General features: G+C 45.7%; 1 protein-coding gene across 1 annotated transcript in view; it reads right to left on the bottom strand.

The window, feature by feature from the left end:
* Window positions 1-222: 222 nt before the first annotated feature.
* The window catches only part of LOC144125530 (116 kDa U5 small nuclear ribonucleoprotein component), a 30,184-nt gene continuing 10,595 nt past the window's right edge, over window positions 223-19,811 (bottom strand). Inside the window, exons 11-24 of the mRNA XM_077659013.1 lie at window positions 16,568-16,759; window positions 16,308-16,398; window positions 16,086-16,221; window positions 15,717-15,844; window positions 12,141-12,334; window positions 10,771-11,023; window positions 10,509-10,602; window positions 8,829-8,919; window positions 6,210-6,423; window positions 4,223-4,310; window positions 3,260-3,473; window positions 1,359-1,512; window positions 821-928; window positions 223-394 (exon numbers count right to left, since the gene is read on the bottom strand). Coding sequence (XP_077515139.1) covers window positions 299-394; window positions 821-928; window positions 1,359-1,512; window positions 3,260-3,473; window positions 4,223-4,310; window positions 6,210-6,423; window positions 8,829-8,919; window positions 10,509-10,602; window positions 10,771-11,023; window positions 12,141-12,334; window positions 15,717-15,844; window positions 16,086-16,221; window positions 16,308-16,398; window positions 16,568-16,759 — 2,053 coding nt within the window. The 3' untranslated portion in view covers window positions 223-298. The remainder of the gene's footprint in view (window positions 395-820; window positions 929-1,358; window positions 1,513-3,259; window positions 3,474-4,222; window positions 4,311-6,209; window positions 6,424-8,828; window positions 8,920-10,508; window positions 10,603-10,770; window positions 11,024-12,140; window positions 12,335-15,716; window positions 15,845-16,085; window positions 16,222-16,307; window positions 16,399-16,567; window positions 16,760-19,811) is intronic.

Raw genomic sequence — 19,811 nt, forward strand, 5'->3', positions numbered from 1 at the left:
GTGGAGGAAGCACAACACAACGGTGGATATAAGGGGAAGGTGAGTCACTCACCTCCCGTAAATCCACGCTTAGTGGTGTTGCACTTGGGTGCACTTGTTTGCACCTGGAGTAAAGTGATTCTGCGTGCACTGCTCAGCATTCCATGCACAGCCATAGAGGGGCCTGGGATCCCGCAGTGGTTAGTTGAACGAAGCGCACCTTTTTCAGTCAAGCAGCCAAAATACAGCACAGGAAAATGATGCATTTATTCCATGAAATCGATGACAAAAGAAACTGTACATGTAGGACTCTGAACAACTACAGCGGATATGAGAGCATGACGTCCTGTCGTGCAAGCTCCAGCAACATGGGGTCGTCGAAGAACTTGTTGATGCTGACATCTTCACTTAGTCCCTGTAGTGGAATAATGGGCATTTGTATCACAGCAAACAAAGCAAGAAAAATAGTTTGTACTATTAAGAAAAAAGTTTGCAAGACCAAGGCAAGAAATAACTATTGCATGCTATTTAAAACCTAATGCTTTACACAGCCATGACGTGCAAGCTTACAATGAATGAAACAACAGAACTTGTACAGAGTGCATATGTGAGTGCTACTATGCCAGGACACAAAAAACCTTGCCAGCTGGCAGGTAGCCTTTATTTCATGGTACAGTCACTTCCACCTTTGCACCATTAAAGTACCATTCACTTCACCTTAGATACCACACCATTTAAGCCAAAACATCATCAGATCTTGCCATTCCTATTGCTGATCGTCACAACAACAACAACAACAATAACAAAAAGACCTGATCCAAAAAGCCTAGGCAAGGCTCACCTTCCTTCTTCGCGTCTTGATCATGAATTCCCTGGCAAGGTGAGGAGCTGGCTGAGGCTCAAGTGGCCGAATTACTATACTTTTGTCCAAAGGATCACCAGGCACAATCTGGGAAGAAAAAGAAAACAACTTCAGAAACAATGCCTTGCACAAAAGGCCCCGGGTCTTGTAGTGTGAAGTAGTCTGTAACCGTTGTCGTCCTAACATCCCTGTGGTTTCATTGAGACAGCTTCGCAACAGCATGGCTCTCACTGATGTTTTGCAGGGCTTTATAATGTATTACAATGAGGGGTCCCCTTCCTTAGTCATTTGATATGCTTCGGAGGAATGACAGCCGAAAATACTGTGACTCTCGAAGATATGCAAAATTCCTGGATGTGCTGAAATATTGACAGCGTTTGATGCATTCTTTATGAACAAAAAAAAAGTAATGGAAGAAAAAATCTCAGTAATGAAAGGCGCTTGTGAAGTGCCGAATGGGAGTCAAAAAGATAATACAATGTAAGCTCAGAAGTCCAAGATAAAGGATCCCTCTCACCTGCCAGTGGTGGAACATAGAGAGGCAGAATGCCTGGCCCTGGGTGTGTGTCCTGAGGTCAGTCTCAAACCCAAATGAGTCAATGGCCGGAATGAATGCCTTAATGGTGTACAGGGGGGACCCGGGGACCGGTGCATCCTGTGTCACGTGACCTCTGCAAGTCACACAAACAAACAAATGAAGGGCACGGGGTTAGACTGAACTCCACAGAGCGAGGTAAATTATATGGCCATTACCTCGCTATAAAATGGTGGGTCTATCCTTCGCAAACAAAAACGCATATCCCAGTCCGTGTGCTGGGATCTTTATTACTGAGAGCTATACATACTAGCTGAAAAAAAAAAATGCTTTCCTACTAACTCATCAGATGCTATCTCAGTGGCAATATAAATGGCCCCATTTCGATGTCATTAAGGCTGTTTTATGCAACAAGGTCAAAACTGATTTAATACTAACTGATGTCGTTACTTATAAGCCCCAGTAAACTGTTTATGCAATCAATGGCATGCAGTTGGACATGCAATGTCACATGCACAAGTAACATGACTGCTAAGATAATACGACCGATAATGACTCAACACAATACTAGGCTAGGTCACGGTATTCCCGTGAAGCATTTTTTTAATACCACACATCCATGCGCTTAGAAACAGGGGTGCCAGCTCTTTTGTAAATCTACCGAGCATTCTGCAAATGATCCTTTCGCGGTTACTGCTGCTTCCAGTCAAGAAATGCAATTTGCATGAAGCTTATAATGACCACAGCTTTAACACAACTACAAAGAAGAGCCAGGAACAGTGAAAACGAAGGAATGAAGCACTATGCAGTGCCCAAGCAATGTGCAGGGTGAGTGGGGAAAGCAACAAAGCGGCAAAAACCGATTTATAAGGCAAAGCTGCGTAATTCAGTGAGGATAAGTTCGTTCTTGCTGTAATGAGAAGAAGAACTCAGAATGAAGCGCATCACTAAGGTGTGAGAACAAAATGGCATACAAGATATGTCACTAAGGCACATAATGAGTCAAGACAACTGAAAGCGGGAATTAAGGCCTGCCCAGATTAGAAATTTTGCAGTGAAGTGTATGAACTGAAGATGCCAAGACAAGCAGCAAGTTGAGACTTCCTGGCTAACATGAGAGTAATAAATGGTATGCAGAGCTCCTGCATGACAAATGATTTTTGGATGTGGAATCAATGTGCACATGGGAGGGATAAAAAATAAAATGCGAAGGCAGTGCCTCGTGCCAAACTGCAATGTGAAGTATTGACTGCTTAAAACACAGAAAGCACAGAGTGCAGAAAAGGAAGTGCTGAGATGAAATATAGAACTTAGACCTTGAGACTAAGCTTCAAGGCCAGGCATTAATTTTTTTTCAGCCATAGTAAGAAAGCAGAGAACGTCAGCATTAAGATAAAAGTGCAAAGATGAGGCCTCAAAGCTAGATCTTTCAAACACAGACATCCTGAAGCACAGGCGAGGAGCACAGACAGCAAGCAATAGAAAGCATACTTCGATGTGCAGCAAAGACTGTTGGCAATGGAATAGTGCAGAGAGGGTAGGGTGGCTGTGGCTTTTTTTAATTTGAATCTGATTTTGTTGCCTTGAAACCATATAAAGTGCTTTCTCAACTTATGCATATGCATAGGGAGCGCCACTGTCATGGCAGCCTTACATGCTGCATGCTGCGTAAGCATGACACATTCATAGTGAAGGTAGTGCGAAAAATGAGGATGCTATGCATCCGATTCAACTCGCCCAGCTTTCCATCTTACTGGTAGGATGACAGCCCAATAACGATAAAGCGTCATATAAGGTTACACTTTAAAACACTAACGCTGCATGTGGTGCACACAGATGCAGTGTCCCCATATTGTACGTGTAAAATTAAGGCAGACACACACCTTCTACGAGCAAGAACTGTGTAGACGGCTGAGACACAGTCTGCTGGGGCTTGCACTTCCACAAAGTAGTATGGCTCCATGAGACGTGGAGTAGCCATCAAGAATGCAGAATAGGCCACACGACGAGCAGTGGGGATGATCTGGCCTCCACCGCGATGGATGGGCTCGTTTGCTATCACAGCGTCCAGGATCTTGAACTTGCAGTTACGAATAGCTATAAAAAGAGCATTGGCCTATTAATACCCTGAATTCCAAGAAATAATTATAAACACAGCTGTAGATCTAACAAAACCCATTAACAAGCCCGTAAGCTAAACATTTTGCTGACCCCGGTTAGTCTGTCAACGTTTCCAACAGACTCCAAAATTTTCAGAAAGATTATTCTTTACCGCCCGAAATGTGGACAACAGCAAGCGATCAACTTTATCCTTTTGCTATACTAACGTGCATGCCAAGACACCTATCAAAACATCTACCATTCTGTCTAGCAGCGCTTTCAAATATAGCCAGCATATCTGACTTCATGCAAATACTTGTAGGCCACTCCAAAAAAGATTTTAGAAGTCACGTGCACAATTGTGTGCTATGCCGCTGACATCGCACAGCAAAGGGAATTTGTGTATTTTTCTTCCATTGAAATAAAGCCACTGCTGCTAGGGTCAAGCCCAGGTCCTTGGGATCGGCAACCGAACACCAAAGACACAGCCACCGCAATACAGGATACATGTTTTTCCTCACTGAAAAGAACCACTTTAAGGCAATTTCTAATGCATCCTCCAGATACAGAAAAAGCCTTCATAATGTCACTTGCAGTGTGATTTTTGTTTCAAACTAATCAGTGCCTTCAAAAAGAGTTGCACGCACTATAAGTAAGCAGCAAGTGTGAATGGACACTATTTGTTCAAGCAACAGGAAAGAAGGAAACTATCAAACAGGTGTTCAGACACAAAAGTACAAACTCACGTTCTTCACAGAGAGGTCCTTCACGAGTGGCCCACTGGAATCCTTGGACAATGCTGTCCTTTACCATGCTGAGCAGCCCTTTGTCCACCTTGGGAAGGCAGACAGGAGAGGCTCAAAGATTACAGCGCAACAACGTTACCATAAAGGTCACTCTCGATAATTCGAGCTCAAAGGAGACTGAAAAATTTTGTTTAAGAATGTGGAGTTCAAGCTGAGTGGAGCCTTTTTATAACTTCATCTTGACGGGACCACAGCATCAGTTCAAATTAAGCCAGTTAGAATTAATGACATCCTACAGTAATACTAATAAAGGTGGTAAAAAAACAAAACTGAGCACTCTGGCAACATTAACATTAAAAAATGAACAACTGTATCGTCACATTAAGTGCCTTGCCTATATATAAGAAACCACATGAAAAAAAATGCATGTCATACAGATGCAGCTTTGAACCAGTTTTGCAGAGATTTGCACTAGAGCTACGCAAATGGCGTACACAAGCTGAACCACAAAAAGATGTGCAAACACTGCATAATGTTCGGTTTCGTGCTCCATGTTGATATTACGGTTTCAGCATTGTACTCATGCTACTGATCCCATACAAAGGCAAAAAATTACACGCCAGACTAGAAAACTAGATGTGAATGCACTACTACCAGAAAAGTGATAGAAAAAAAATAGGCAATTTTGATGCAGAAAAACTCTTAAGGCCTGCATCTGTACACACTGAGAAATGTAAATTTGTAGAGGAAATGCAGTCTACATGATCCAGGTAACTGAATTCTGGATAAGTAAAATGTAGTGCAGTATGACACCAACACACATTTGCCTCTCGTTTTTTGGAAGCCGAAACCTTGGGCAAGTTTGATTTTCAGGACTTTTGAGTGGGACCCTCATGCATCTCAACTCATTGCTTGATTTTTGAGATGCCACTCACACTAATTGGAGCATTGCCATCAATTGCCAAGCTGCCATTTTGTTTGTACTGTAAGCCCTCTTCAGTTTGAATTGGAAACAGCTTGAACACTTCTTCGAAAAAAAAATCTGTACTAGTTGCACTTGCGCATTACCACTGCAGCATGTCCTTCACCATGAGAATTTGAACAGCAACCTTTATCAGCAAATGTGTACACAAGTCACGGAGAAGGAGGTTACTATAAAAAGAAAACTGCAGCCACTGTTCCACTTTGTATGGATGTCTCAGTTGTGTTGTTAAGGGACAAAGGTGGTGAAAGTGGAGAGAGGGAAAGAAAAGCAGACAAGTTCCACACATGGCCTAGGGTGTGTATGGTTGAAAAAGAATTGATGTACATTGTTGGGTTTAATGTCCCAAAGCAACAAACGGGCCATGAGGAAGGGTTCCGGATTAATTTAGACCACCTGGGATTCTTTAACATGCCTTGCCATCACACAGCCCACAGGCACTTTTTGCATTTCACCTCCATCCAAAAGTAGCAGCTGTGGTCGGGACAAGCCTGACCCACATGTCCTCACGTCAATGATGTCGCAACACACTACCCGACTACACATGGCAGGCAAGTACGTGGCCTTGGGAGGAGGGAGGAGGGGACACCCATATCCAGTTCCCCTGCTACTAAAATTTGCCCCCCCCCCCCCCCCCTGGCGGCAGTGATTCGCATGAGAGCCATGCGCTATTCCAAGTCTGCAAGCAGAACAAAATGGCAGTGCTCTTTGAAGTGAGGACTGTTACTTACGGCATAAAGCTTTGTGGTTTATTTTTCACTGGCATATCACACTGCCTCGCATCGCACCTCTTATCTGGGCCACAAAGTGTGAGCAGGTCTCCGGCTATAGCTGAATGCCAGCCTTCATATATTGCAACATATTTTGTACATGCATGAAGAAAGTATACATTCATCCATTTCGCCAAAAAAGTGTCAAATCGAAATATCCAGAGAACCCAACTAGAAATATGGCACCACGATGCCAGGCCAGAGCACTCGGATGCTTGCAAAAAATGATAGTTACCTCAGAGGGCAAGGTGTCATCCACAAGAATGTTGGGGCCTGTTGCGTCAGGTCCAAACGCCCAGATGGATCGAGCTGCGAGCAGATCCCAGTCATACTTGGTCTGGAAGAACTCTCCCAGGCGCTTCCGGTTCCATGTAATCTGCACCACCTCATTCTCAATGTCCTCGGCCAGACCTTTCTCCAGCGGCTCAGCAATCATGGTGATCTTGTTCCTGGGAAGAAAGCAAAGGACTGCTCTTCAATCTGAATGCATATGGCCCCAGCCATCCTTTATTTTTCAGTGAGAATGACATGCATTTGTTTCCGGGGATAACCTAAGCACTTTTATGAACTTCAAAGGGACATTATACAGTAAGAGCTCGTTAATTCGAACTCGGTTAATTCGAACTGACGCCCGGGTCCCGGCAGAGCCCTGTGTATTTCATTGAGGAAAAACTCCCAATAATTTCAACAAGGAGGCATCCACTACGGTTCATTCGAACTAGGAGCCCCTTGCTGACACCATTCCTGTAGATAGAAGTTGACCCATAGCAAGTACAACGAGCTGCGAATTTTTTTAGAGACGTCAAATAATGGAAAGAAAAAAAAAGCCGAGCACACCAGGCTGGCGGAGCCCGCGCTCCTGTGCATGCCGAAGCAGCTTTTCGTTGCTGAAGCACTCTCCCGCACCGCCGATGCTTCGGCGCAAGCTGTACCAGGTTTTCTTTGTGCCGCGGCGGTCGCTGGGTTGCGATCATATGGTGTACACAACGCAGTATGGCAGTTCGCATGCCAGTGTGATGCGTTTTGTTGGTGCCGCGAGCTACATGGACAGCAGTGTGGAGACGGAGCCCTTGAGTGACGCCGATATAATTGAGACTACATGCTGTCAGCAGAGCCGACAGTGATCAGTCTGACTGCGGCGATGAGCCTATGCCACTGCCAAGAGCATGTGAAGTAGCATCGGCGCTCGATGTTGCAGCACACTACTTCTCTGCCGATGAGAACTTCGAAGCTGCGTTGGAGCTCTTGAACAAACTGCAGATGATGCTGATGGAGTCTCGGCAGAAGAAATGCAAGCGAATGCGCACCACTGATTACTTTTAATTTTGACAACCCTACCCCGTAAATAAACATGTTTTGGAGTATAAATAGCATCCTATATTCCAGCACTAAAGCTCATTGCTCACGCAAATGCCTTCTTGTACTTGCTTCTGGCGCATAATTGGCTGATCAATTTATTTCATTTGCCAATAGAACCGCATGAATTTAATTCTTGGAATCGCCCGCCACAAACATGCAGTAACGCCTAGCTCGCGATAACTGGTCTAGGTGTGACTGCTTTGGATTTTGCCCGCACAGCGGGGCGCACTGACCGCTCATTCTAGCGCCCATTCAATAATTCGAACTTCGCTTAATTTGAACAATTTTCCGGCCCGTTCAAGTTCGAATTAATGAGGTTTTACTGCAGTCAATTTCAGATTAGACCACATGCTAAGAAGGTCTATGAGATTCTCCTTAGACCACCTCGAACTTCTGTTTGTTCACAGAATTCCAAAATTAAGAAGGCTCCAGAATGTTATTTCTACTTAAATGGAGCGTTAATAGACGCATGTCGGTTTTGCCACGTTGGAATGAACATGCTGCCGAAACGAGCAAGAAGCCAGTGCCATTAACTAAGCCAACATAACCAAGCCAAACATAGACGGTTTCAATACGAAATAAACAGTCACCCAAAACTCACCCACCACAGGTGTTTATTAGGCATGTGCAAATAGTGAATTTCAGTTCGAAGCAAATGCAAAGCAAATAGTTATTTTGTTTGAATAGTTTGAAGCGAAATGAGTATTTTCGAATCAAAGTGAATAGTCTGCGACTTCAAAAATAATGGTGAAAAAAAGAGGAAATTAATTAGAGCTCAATAGCATATGTCAGAAGACATGGTTTCCAGAATTCACTAAAGCAACTGAATTAAATATAAAACAAAATAACAAAAATCGATTTCAAACTTGCTAGACACAAGTTCAAGCAGCAGCAAGCCAAAGTGCACTAAGCATTATATTCTGAATCCCTTACCATGCGATTCTTTGCATGCTCCTAATTAAATACACAGGTCGATGACAGATTTATTGGATGCTGAAATTTCGGACTTATACTCCAGACTTGCCTGGCACAAAGTCACGCATCCCACAGAGTGCAGCGTATAACTGTGGGTGAAATTTCAGACGTGTTGCATCTGACGTGAAATTTCTCTGACGTCATTAGCACAGCACAGAGTCATGCAACTGCACTGCGCTCGCATGAACGTGCGCTGAAACATAGCACAGACACCACACATGCACCAGAAGCAGCACACGGGATGGTGCCCACCGCAGTGCCTGGCACGGGTCAGCACGAGGCACGAGGAGATGCGAGCACACCCTCTTGCACAATCAGGTGTGCCATAGCGCAAATGCCACACGGTGCAGCCATCCAAGGAGAGCAGTATTGTGTCAAATTGTAATTTTTCAGGATTTACCCTTTAGATTGTTGTGATGGCAGCTACTTTGTCTGATGCTTTGATGTCTATTTCCTGTGTACTCCTGGAACTTGAGCTTAAGGGTATAACAAATGATGATGATGAATAAATCCAACTTACTTCTTGTTCGGTGTTTCTGCAAAACACTTGAGTGATGAAGTTTCCACGACAGTCTCGCAGAAGCAGACAACTGGGTCAGCAACCTTGATGTCTAAAAGTAGAAGCAGGAAGTAGGAGAGTTACCAGAGTACAGACAATATATACTTAAAAAAGTACATTAACGATGTACCACTACAGTATTTACCAGTGAAATTAAGTAATAAAAAGGGTAACGTGCCACATATTTCAGTAATACAGTTGAGCCCACTTATAACGATACTGGTTTTAACAATATATCGGTTACAACAATGAAAAGCTGCTGCATCGTCCACTTTTGTATGTTTTCTATGGTAAAATAATCCGCTTACTAGAAGTCTGGCTCCTGAGTGCTCGTGCCAAAAGGTAGTGGAATGTGAAATCCTTGAAAAGAAAAAAAAAGAAAGAAATTCCAGCCGCTGCCCCCTCCCCGTCGCGCGCTCATACAATAGAACCTGTTTTCCGGACTTCTCCGCATCACCAGCCTCGTGCGCCTCACTACCGCTGCCCTTCCACCCCTCCGAACACAAATGGGCTGCGCCCATAGCTCTATGCCGCGCCACCCTCCGAAACACGAACAGACCTCGCCAATGCACCGAAAGCGCTGATCTACTCGCTCACCCCTCATTCCACGCAGTTCTGCCGACGGATTTGGTTGTTTGTGTTAGTTGATTGCGTTGAAGTCGTTCCTGGCCACGTGGTTTCTCCGTCTCATTTGAATCACCGCCGAAACAGAAGATGGCTGATGCGCCCGCTGATTATCGGACGACGTTGCCAGTGAAAAGAAAGCACACGACTATCGATTTGGAGACTAAGTGCAGTATCGTGAAGGACTACAAAGACGGTAAGAAAGTTTGTGACTTGGTTAAGATGTAGGCACTATCGCAACCGATGGTGTCGACGATCATCCACTTCGCTGAAAAGTTCGACAAACAAAAGTGCTCGTTTGGCAGTGGGCGCAAACACGCTCGACAAGGTGCCTATAAGGAGGTGGAGGAGGCCCTCTACGAGTGGTTTCATGGTGCCCGTGCCCAGAACTTGCCTACCACTGGGCCGATTCTGGCCACAAAGGCGAAGCAGTTTGCCCTGCTAATTAACAATGTGAACTTCCAGCCAGGCGGCGGCTAGATACAGCGTTTCAAAGAGAGGCCATGGAGAAGGATGTCAGCAAGCTTCACGTGAGGCAAGCAACGCTGATGGACATGGGGTTTTCTCGTGCAAGCCAGTGAGACGTACATTGCAAGATGCTTGTGGCGATTTCACCCCAGCGTTTCTTCGGGATTTCTCAAGCTGAGAGGCAGCCGCGGCAACCTTCTCGTATTTTTTACAAGGCCCCTTTCGGGGCCACCAAAACGATGCCACGGCAGAGCTCGCATGTCACTTGCAGTCCGTGACCCCTCTTTGCAGTTGTTATGCTTTTTTTCATGTAACCCGTTTATAACAATCATCGGTTGTAACAATGAAATTTTTGTGGCACTTGAATATGGTTATAAGTGGACACGACTGTGTCCACAACCTCACAACTGTTCCGTGCTATGAACATTTCATATCTAAAAAAAACAGGCAACGCATTTTCAGGCAGAAATTGCTGAACATTTAGCACACTACAATAGGAGCCCTAGATTCTGCAGAAGTGAAATCTGCAGGAAAAGCAAAGCAGCATACCGATTTCCGAATACATCTTTCTCAGGTCGTGCATCACACAGTCGAGGTACAGCTCTCCTGTTCCAAAGATGACATGCTCTCCAGATTCTTCCACCTGCAAACAAAATAAATGCCAGGTTTAGAACAAAACAAAACCTTAGTTTAGCAGCAGAAGCACCCGCAAGTCAAGAAAAACCAGCACAAGAACAGGACTAAACAGAAAAAGTGCAAATGCAGAAGATGGAAGGCCCCGAGTGCCACTTTTTAAACAAAGCTCACTTGCCTTTGTGTTCACGAGAGGGTAAGACTTGTTGACTTTTCGCAAACCGTCCAGCATTTTGGGCAGCTCAGAAGGGTTCACAGGCTCCACAGCAATCTTGATGACAGAGTGTGTGCAGAAGCGAAGGGGATGAAAGATGAAGAGTTCCTCCTGGACACCAACGTCCACTATGGTTGATGTCTTCACTACGGGCTGGTCAATGCCCTCCATAAGCACCCAATTGCCTGCTGGAACTCGGTTCACTTCAACTTTGTATCTAAACAGATGCCAGACAGAACATGGAGCAGTGAAGACGTTTGTGCCATCAGTGCGCTGGCTGAGCTAAGGTCAAGCATGATGCTTCACTTCATAGAAAGAACTGGTGCTTTTGCAATGTGTGGAAAACATGAATTTGTGAAGAATCAGAGCAGTTCTTTAAAAATGCAAAACTCGGTAAGCTGACTGCAAGACAGCTGGCAACACATTCTTGTCAAAACTGCAGTCTAAGGCTTGTTCTACATTAATATCAACTTAAGAAACAAGCATCAAGGTGAGACACTGCTCTGTCCAAGGTAAGTTAACTAAAATGACACATCTGAAACTCGTACTACTGCTCTGAAAACACGAAATGCTGCAAGCCTACTATGAAAGACTGAAGTACATTTCTCTACCTCAGGGTGCTTGAAAATCCAAATCTCAGCCTCATCACATAGGATGATGCACACAATAACTCTTTCTGATTATTGTGTGAAGTAATTGTGATGAAATGATAACATAGTGGCTTAAAAAATCATCTTCATCCCCCTTTAAACCAAGGATGGGGAAACCGCAAAAAGTGTATCTAAGCTAAAGCATGATGCGGGTGCTGCTGATGTGTTATGCCTCGAATGAGTCTTATTAATAAATTCCACACAAGTCTGTTAGAATCCTGTAAACTCAGGTGCAGTGGGCAGTAAAAACCTTCTGCTATGCTACAAAAAGTATGGTCTTCAAGAATTAGTTCTCGAGTCTCATTTCGCAAGCGTGCAGCATATCAACGCTTGATACATTATATATATGGAACCTAATTTTCGATTCACTGTTCATGTGTACAATTTATAAATTAAATTGCAAGGAATGTGTACTGCATGCAAACGTCAAGGATTCCAAGAGCATATGACCATGAAAGTCAGGGCTAATGCTGCTTATGCCATGTTGCCCTTCTGGCTGGAATGTGATGGGAGTTTTGTGGTGAAGAAATGGGGCAGGCAATAACAGCCCTGAAGAAAGTGGACAAACACAAGCCAAGCTACAATAGTACCACAACCATACTACAAATTTTATGAAGCCATCCAAAGAGTGCAGCAAGGACATGCTGCCCAGCACTAAATTCATCGAGCAGTACAGGTTCTTACCTTGACTCATGGACCCAGAGTCGGCCAACTGCTAATACACGGGAGTCCTCTTCATCTGTAGACGTATAGTTCTCACCAAGAATGCGCACATCTTGGTTGGCATGGAGTGTGCCACTCATCACACGTCCAAACACATGGAAGCTTGTCGCATCCTGGGTTGAATACTGCTTTGTTGTGTGCACAATAAGGGGGCCCTAGTGACAAAAAGAAAGAAAAGTAGGCACTCTCATCACGTTCATGACTTCACAATAACGAACTACACCCGTCCTGGCTACAAATGTCAAAAAGGAAGAGAGTGACACAAGCGATGCTACTGCTTAAAGCCGTGTCCTCTGACCGCCTTCAAGCTGTCACAAAGTACAGCAGTAGCTACCAGTGTTACTGCGCAAAGGGTTCAACCGTTCCGCTTTTCAAGAAAGCCGCACAAAAGGTCCTGAGATAAGGCCATTGGTTTTCATTGGTCAAAGTTACCCATTATCAAGAAAATGCGATCCATAGAGGTGCGGACGCTCAGTACCTGACCATCGTAGGTTGCGTTTTCGTGATGACAGTAACTTTCAAAGAAGAAAACTAAAGCTCTACCAAGTGCAGCAAAAAGAAATTTTGCATACTTAACGAAATATGCACTAGCCACAAAAGTGCCAAATATGCCTGCATTTCATCAATTAGACCGAAAGCTACTGAGCCTCTAATATGCATCATTTTTGTCATTCTTTGTCTTTTCAGATCTCCAGTTCTAAATAACTATCCACTGGAGCCACCAAAAGTGGTCACTATTTACCGATATTAACATATCATTTAAACACTACAGAAGCATCTTTCTTTTTGCTGCAGAAGTTTTTTCAAGAAACTGCATGTCAACAGGCCAGTCGAACAAAATAATAGCTTTATGCAGGCCTTTTTTTAAAATAAAGTTTAATATCCAAAAGCGACTCAGGCTACGAGGGACGCCATAGTGAAGGGCTTCGGATAATTTCGAGCACCTGGTGTTCTTCAACATGCACTGACATCACACAGTGCACGGGCCTCTACACTTCACCTTCATCAAAATGCGATCGCTGCGGCCAGGATCAAACCCACGTCCTTCGGACCAGCAGCTAAGCACAATAAAAACACTGAGCCACCGCAGCGGCTTACAGTTCATTTTTTGCTCACTCTACTTGCGCCAACAATACAGTAGAATCTCGATAAACGGAAGTTCGTTAAACGGAATCAACGCTTATATGGAACAAATGCCTCGCAGTTGGTTGGTTTCGTATTAAGGCAATGTAAAAAGAATCTCGTTAATCGGAGCTCGAATTTTCCGACCACCGTATAACGGAACTGAAAATAGACTCGAAACCGCAACTTGACGTGCATGTGCAGCCCCATCGCGGTACGCATCACTATCCCCCCCCCCCCCCCCCTTCTTCCCAGTTTCTGTCTATGGACGTTTCCGGTTTTTCTCGCATTCTGCAACCACGTCGCTTGCTTTCTGTCACAGTGTGCTTGCAGTTGTGTTCAGCTAGGCTTAGGCGGCTTAAGCCTTAGATCCGCCGTTCAGCGTTGTCTGGGACATTTCGTCGCGAAGTCAGCATCCGATGGCAGCACAGAAGCGACCTCACAATGCCCTTACGTTGGAAAGGAAGATGCAGATAATCAACGACTTGGAGAGTGGTCGCTTTACAAAAATAGCGCTTGCGACGAAGTACGCCGTCCCCAAGAGCAGCCTCACAAGGATACTTCAGGACAAGGATAAGCTGCGGCAGGCTTTCGAGACGTCACGCTTTGGTCCTCAAAGAAAACGACTGCGGGTGGCCAACCACGAAGCTCTGGAGAAGTGCCTAGTGGTTTGGCTGCGGAGAGCCCGCAGTGAAAACATTCCGATCAGTGGGCACAAGAATTTGTTCTGCAGCTCGGCATTGACGGTTTCTCATGCAGCGAACGGTGGTTGACGACATTTAAAGATTGGAATGGCATAGTGTGTCGTGCCATTTCAGGGGAGGCTGCCGCTGCAGACATGACGGCATGCGGGGATTGGCGAGCAAGACGGCTACTCAAAATTCTGCAGGAGTACGATCCAGAGAACATCTACAGTGTAGATGAGACAGCACTGTTCTTCAAATTACTACCCTCAAAATCCTTGTCATTCAAAGGAGAGAAATGCACCGGGGGGAAGCTGAGTAAGGACAGGTTCACTCTCCTGATCGGGACCAACATGATGGGAAGCGACAAACTGAAGCCGCTAGTGATCGGGAAATCGAAGCGCCCTCACTGCTTCAAAAATGTTGCAACCTTGCCCGTTTCTTATCAGGCCAACAGCAAGGCGTGGATGACGCAGTCCATTTTCAGGGAATGGATTTATCGCGAGAGAAGAGGAAAGTTTTATTCCTCATCGACAACTGCCCTGGACACGGAACTGTGCCGGGTCTGAAGTCCATACAGTTGGAATTTCTGCCAGCGAACACCACAGCGCAGCTCCAGCCTATGGATCAGGGTGAAATCTAAATGCTCCAGTCGCGCTTCCGCAAAAACCTTCTCTGGAGGATGCTGTTATGCATGGACAAGGGGAAGGACTACAGGGTCGATGTACTGCACACCGTTTACCTCCTTGATGATGCTTGGCGGCAGGCGAGTGCAACGACTATTGCCAGCTGTTTTCAGACATGCAGGGTTTGGCTCAGCTACAGAAGAAGACTGCACACAGGATGAGCTTGATGTCCAAGATGCAGCCGAAGAAGAGCTGCTACTGCAGAATTGTGCTGCGATGGGCATACAATTTGATGAGTATGTTCAAACTGACAGTGACGTGGCAACATGCCCGGAAAACACCGTGGAGCACACTGTAGCCGATGTTTGTCCCGCGATGAAAGCGAAGACGAGGAGGAAGAAGTCGAAAACGAGACTGCCGACTCTGATCCTGTGGTGACACCTGCGCAGGTGGAATCGGCAGTCCAAATGCTGAACAGTTTCTTCCGACGAGAAGAAGGTTCTTAGCTGTTTTTGAGCAGCCTGTCTAGTATGGGTGGTGCCATTCAAAGAAAACGGTTGCAAGAGCTAAAACAAGCAAACATAAAGTCCTTTTTCACAAGCCAATAAATCTCAGTTCCCACTGATTTCCGCAGAATAAGTGGACTATTCACATCCTTTTTACAAATCTCATTAGTGCTTTGAAAAAAAAAAAAAAAGTTCGCTGCTTACTGCTTTTGTGCAATAAAGTTTGTGCCCATAGTGTAACGTTCTCTTTATTATCTAGATTTTGCATTTGAGATCAGCTTCTGCGGAGACTGCCAACTGCGCGTACACCTGCCTCGTCGGGACCAAGCAGCGCGGAACAGATTGTGAAATCCTGAAGCTTCTCTCTCCAAATGAAACTCCTGATAAAAGGAACATATTTTCCTGGTCCCTTGAGGTTCCATTTAACGAGACTACACTGTAATTGCTATTAATAATGCATACTGTTGAAAAGTAAATATGTTCCTCTTCTAAGGAGCTAAAACTTGTTTTTTTTTTTTGTCTTAGCGATCATACAAACACTGTGACAGCATGGCACCTCCGCCTTAACTGCAATGTACAACGAATCCTTTCCACACTCACTTCAGGATCACATTTAAGCATGGCTTCCCCGAGCTCAGATTCCAGTGGGCCTGTATAGATGCACTCAATCTTCTCCCGAGTCACGTGAGCAGGCGATGGCACATGGTTGACGCACATGTCAACAAAGCCTGTAACAAAAAGCGTAATGTACATCCGGTTCATACCATGCGTGATTGTTACCAAGCTTTCGGAAGCTGCTACCCAATGTGTTAAAATCAAAACCAACCCTACAATGTCTGCCAGCAGATGTGCAATTGTCTTCAGAAAAAGAAAAGAGGAAAGTGCCACTGGCAGTTGCACACAGCAACAAGCACAAGCGAGAGAGAACGAAAAAGAAAGGGCACACAGGATGCTAGCAAATTAACCAACCGGTAAATTCTCCCACAAAGCGGGAGCAGATGAGACGCAACAGAGGCCTAACATTCAGCTTTGTCTCCGTCTTGGACAGCTTGACTCCTAATTCGTCCAGCAGCTTCGGCAGGCATTCGTCCACATCCCCAACCACCTAAGGAGAGCGAAACATTAGTAGAGAGAAGGGGGTTAACTACAGAATCATTCCACTTACAAGGAAGAACTCAAGTTCTTCCTTACCTGTGCAAAGAGTTTGTACAAGGGCTCAAGAATGAACTCCACAAAGCTTCTCTGAGCTGAACTGTGTGGAGGCTTCTTGGTGAACTTCCGTCTGAATGATGGCAGTAGATAAACATAAAGGACAAAATTAGTGCAGGAATATCTCAGTCAAAAGATGGAACAAATGACGTCACATGCAAGCTATATTACGATACAGTGCCCAAGACATCAACATATTAAGGAAAGCTGTGGACCTACTAGCAGTGAAAACTTCATCTTACGTTTTGTTGCTGAAGTAAATGTCTCCCCAAAGACGCCTTGAAAATTCAGCGACATTCACCCCACCAAAGGTTTGTGAGTACATGGAAGCAAAGGAACGCAGGGTGAAGCACAGGCTGTAGAGGGAGCTGGCGAAGCACACGTTGCCCAACAAAGGTGAGACCTGCTGCTGCTCAGGGTCCTCAGAGTAGAGCCTGTAAAAAGCAAATGTTAACCACATTTAATGAGCATTTTTCTTCTTCGCTTTCATTTCATCCTTGAACTCAGTCAGCAAAGCTGTAGCAAATGTTTACATCACCCCTGCATTTTTAAAGTCCACAGTGGAAATGGCTACTCTGTCTTGCAATGACTGCACCATTACCTATAATACTGTCACGGGCTAGAAGACAACAAAGTGGGCAGTGGCACGGTACGGAGCGTTCAAGCTAGGCCCACCGCCATTAAAGCATTCCACCACCATCTCTCATGTAGTCCTGTCTTCACCGGCTTGCCGTCACATAACATTTGGTGTGAGGTGCTGAGGTCCCTTCATTGCCATCATGGTCCCGGAGCTTCGGCGTCCCGAGCCTGCCATGGTCATCGGCCGTGTGTAGCTGGTCCACCCCGCCCGGCTGTGTCCCAACCCGCTAGACCAGAACCAACTTCACCGCTTACCCTAGCCCCGTCCCCCGCACCGACCACAAGGCACGAAGAACTGACGATATTGCTGTGACCAGAATGAGCCGACTGACCCGAGATGCTGCCCACACGAGGACACTGTTCCCCTGCCCCTGCCATTCGGTGAGTCCAAGAATCTCGGCCGATGGCTCCTGGCACCCTGCAGACCAGATGCTTCGTGGGCCGTGACTCATTCGCCAATCGTCTCATCTACCATGGCGGCAAGGCTTTCACCTCCTACTATATTCAATCATTGCCCATCGTCATATACAGCATTTCATCTTCAGTGCCAATATTCTAGTTTGCGCGATCGGGACAATCGCTCGGCAGCCCCGGGTAGTGTCACGGACTAGAAGACGACAAAGTGGGCAGTGGTGCGGCACAGACCGCTCGTGCTAGGCCTACCGCCATTAAAGGGAAGCTGAAGCACTTTTCGAAAACAATGAGTTCTCTACGTCATTTTGTAGCTTTTAGTCTGCTGAAACAGGATATCTTATTCAAAAAGAGCGGAAATAAACGCAAAAAGCTGTTTTTTGGAAGAAAACGCACCCCGTCGCCTCAGGGCACTGAGCGAACGTCGCTCTTGCCAGCGATTGATCGGGACCGTTGTGACGTCATCCACTGGGATCTCCGGCCGGCACCGACGGCATTGCGGTGTAGTGCGTTGCTTCAGCGGGCTTTTAAGGGCTACATTTTGAAAATTATGGATAATTCAAGCAGTGTTGAACAGTTTGGACTTTCACCATGCTTGTTCGAGCCATCAGCAGCTTCAGAAAACGGCGGAACCAACGACGACGCGGAGTGCGCCAGCAGCGAAAGTGAAGTCGCGACATTTTCACGTGTTGGAAATCTCAACTGGATGGATGGGTGGATGACAGCTTTTATTCCCAGCGGAAATGGAGACCTCTTACTACTCACCGACCCCCGCACGCAGGCCTGGAGGGCGGGGGCCGGAGCCTCCGTGACTAAAGGCTAACAAAGAGATTTTGTCTCTTCGCAGCATCAGCCGCCAGGCGGATTGGCTTGTTTCTACCAAGCCGGTTCTCCGCTGCGCAGCAGGACTTCCCAGCTTTCTCTGCTATCAATATCTTCGTTGACTCCGGGGTAGTCGGCGCATTCCCATATTCTCTGCTTCCGGGTAACCGTGGAACCGCCGGACTGTCGGAACCTGGACGAGCGCGCGCAAACCTATCCCGAAATTGTTGAGAACTACAGACAAACAGAAAACTGCTGCCACCGCCTGATAAGAAGCCAAGTAATAGAGAAGCGACCGCATGGCGGCGCCTGCAAGCCGGAAATTTCGTTAACTCAGTATGGGCCTTTCACGTCCTACCAGGGTAACATGAAAACCAAATCTCAACTGATACGTATGTTTTGCGTAGGTGCATGCGCGTGCATATGTTTTCTGTAGGTGCAAGTGGCAATAAAAAAAAAAGTAAATTGCGCCAAAACGTTTTTGTGTACCGCTGATGCATAAAAGCCTGGCCACCATCTTCTTGTAACGCCTGTAAACGTGATCTAATTCAGATCACCGGTACGCTTACATGAGTCACGCGAGGTAAAGCATTTGTTTGTTCATTTATTTATAGTTACTTGCCTAATTATCCCCGAAGGCCTTTTAGAACTACAAAAGAATGCCAAACTTGATGAGTTGGAGTGGGTGCACTGCTGTACTGCAGCGCGAAGAGACTAGGCGACCGGGAGGAAGCTCCCGTGTGCGCTTTCCTTCTGTCGCATGTTCAGGCTACTGTTCAACCATGAAGCTTCTGCACTTACCCCCGTACGTTGTTTTTTTTTTTTTTCCATGCCAAACACGCTTTTGAACAATAATTATGGCTGCGTTTCGTAGCTCGCAGTGCTGCTCATCAAAACTAGTGTGCAGCGAGATATAGCTGCTGCTGTTGCGTATCGATATAACGAGCAGAATTACTTGTGGCAGATATATGCGTACCGCTGCTCGATCACTTTGCTGTACTGACTCAAGGACAAATTTGTATGAATTCTGGTGCCATTGTCGATCGTCAGCCATGACCAAGAGCTCATGAATGCAAATGTTTGCTTTGCTCAAGTATACTAGGCTTATATATTCAGTTTTTTGTTCAGTTAGGTGCAGCTGCATGTGCTGCGCGCTGATGAAAGATTAAGAGAATTGCATGTGCTTCCATGAGGTGCAAGCAATCAGGAAAAAGCAAAAAAGGCACACAGTGTGTAACGAGCTCAAAAAAGTTCAAGACTGTGTGCCTTCAAGACAGTGCTGGAAGTGGCCTTAGCTCAGCATGGATGTGAACCAGCTGAAAAAGGCAAAGAGCTTACAAACAGGTAAGAAAGTAATATAACGAGAAGAGAAATACTGATGCACATATTTTGTGCACGCAGTTTCGGCATGCTGCTTACCACCGATTGTCTGGTTAACGTGGAAGAGGCGGGGGAGAACAACTGACGGATTCTACCAAGCTGTGTGCTGAGCGCTGTTCGAAAGGAGTACCATACCAAAACTGGTACAGGCTTCAAGCATTACACAGAACACCCAAACGAGAGAAAGTAAACGGCACTGGCAGTTGATCTGTGGTTCGCCAAAGCGCGGCCGCA

The sequence above is a fragment of the Amblyomma americanum genome, chromosome 3 (assembly GCF_052857255.1).
Source record: "Amblyomma americanum isolate KBUSLIRL-KWMA chromosome 3, ASM5285725v1, whole genome shotgun sequence".
Classification (NCBI taxonomy): Eukaryota; Metazoa; Arthropoda; class Arachnida; order Ixodida; family Ixodidae; genus Amblyomma; species Amblyomma americanum.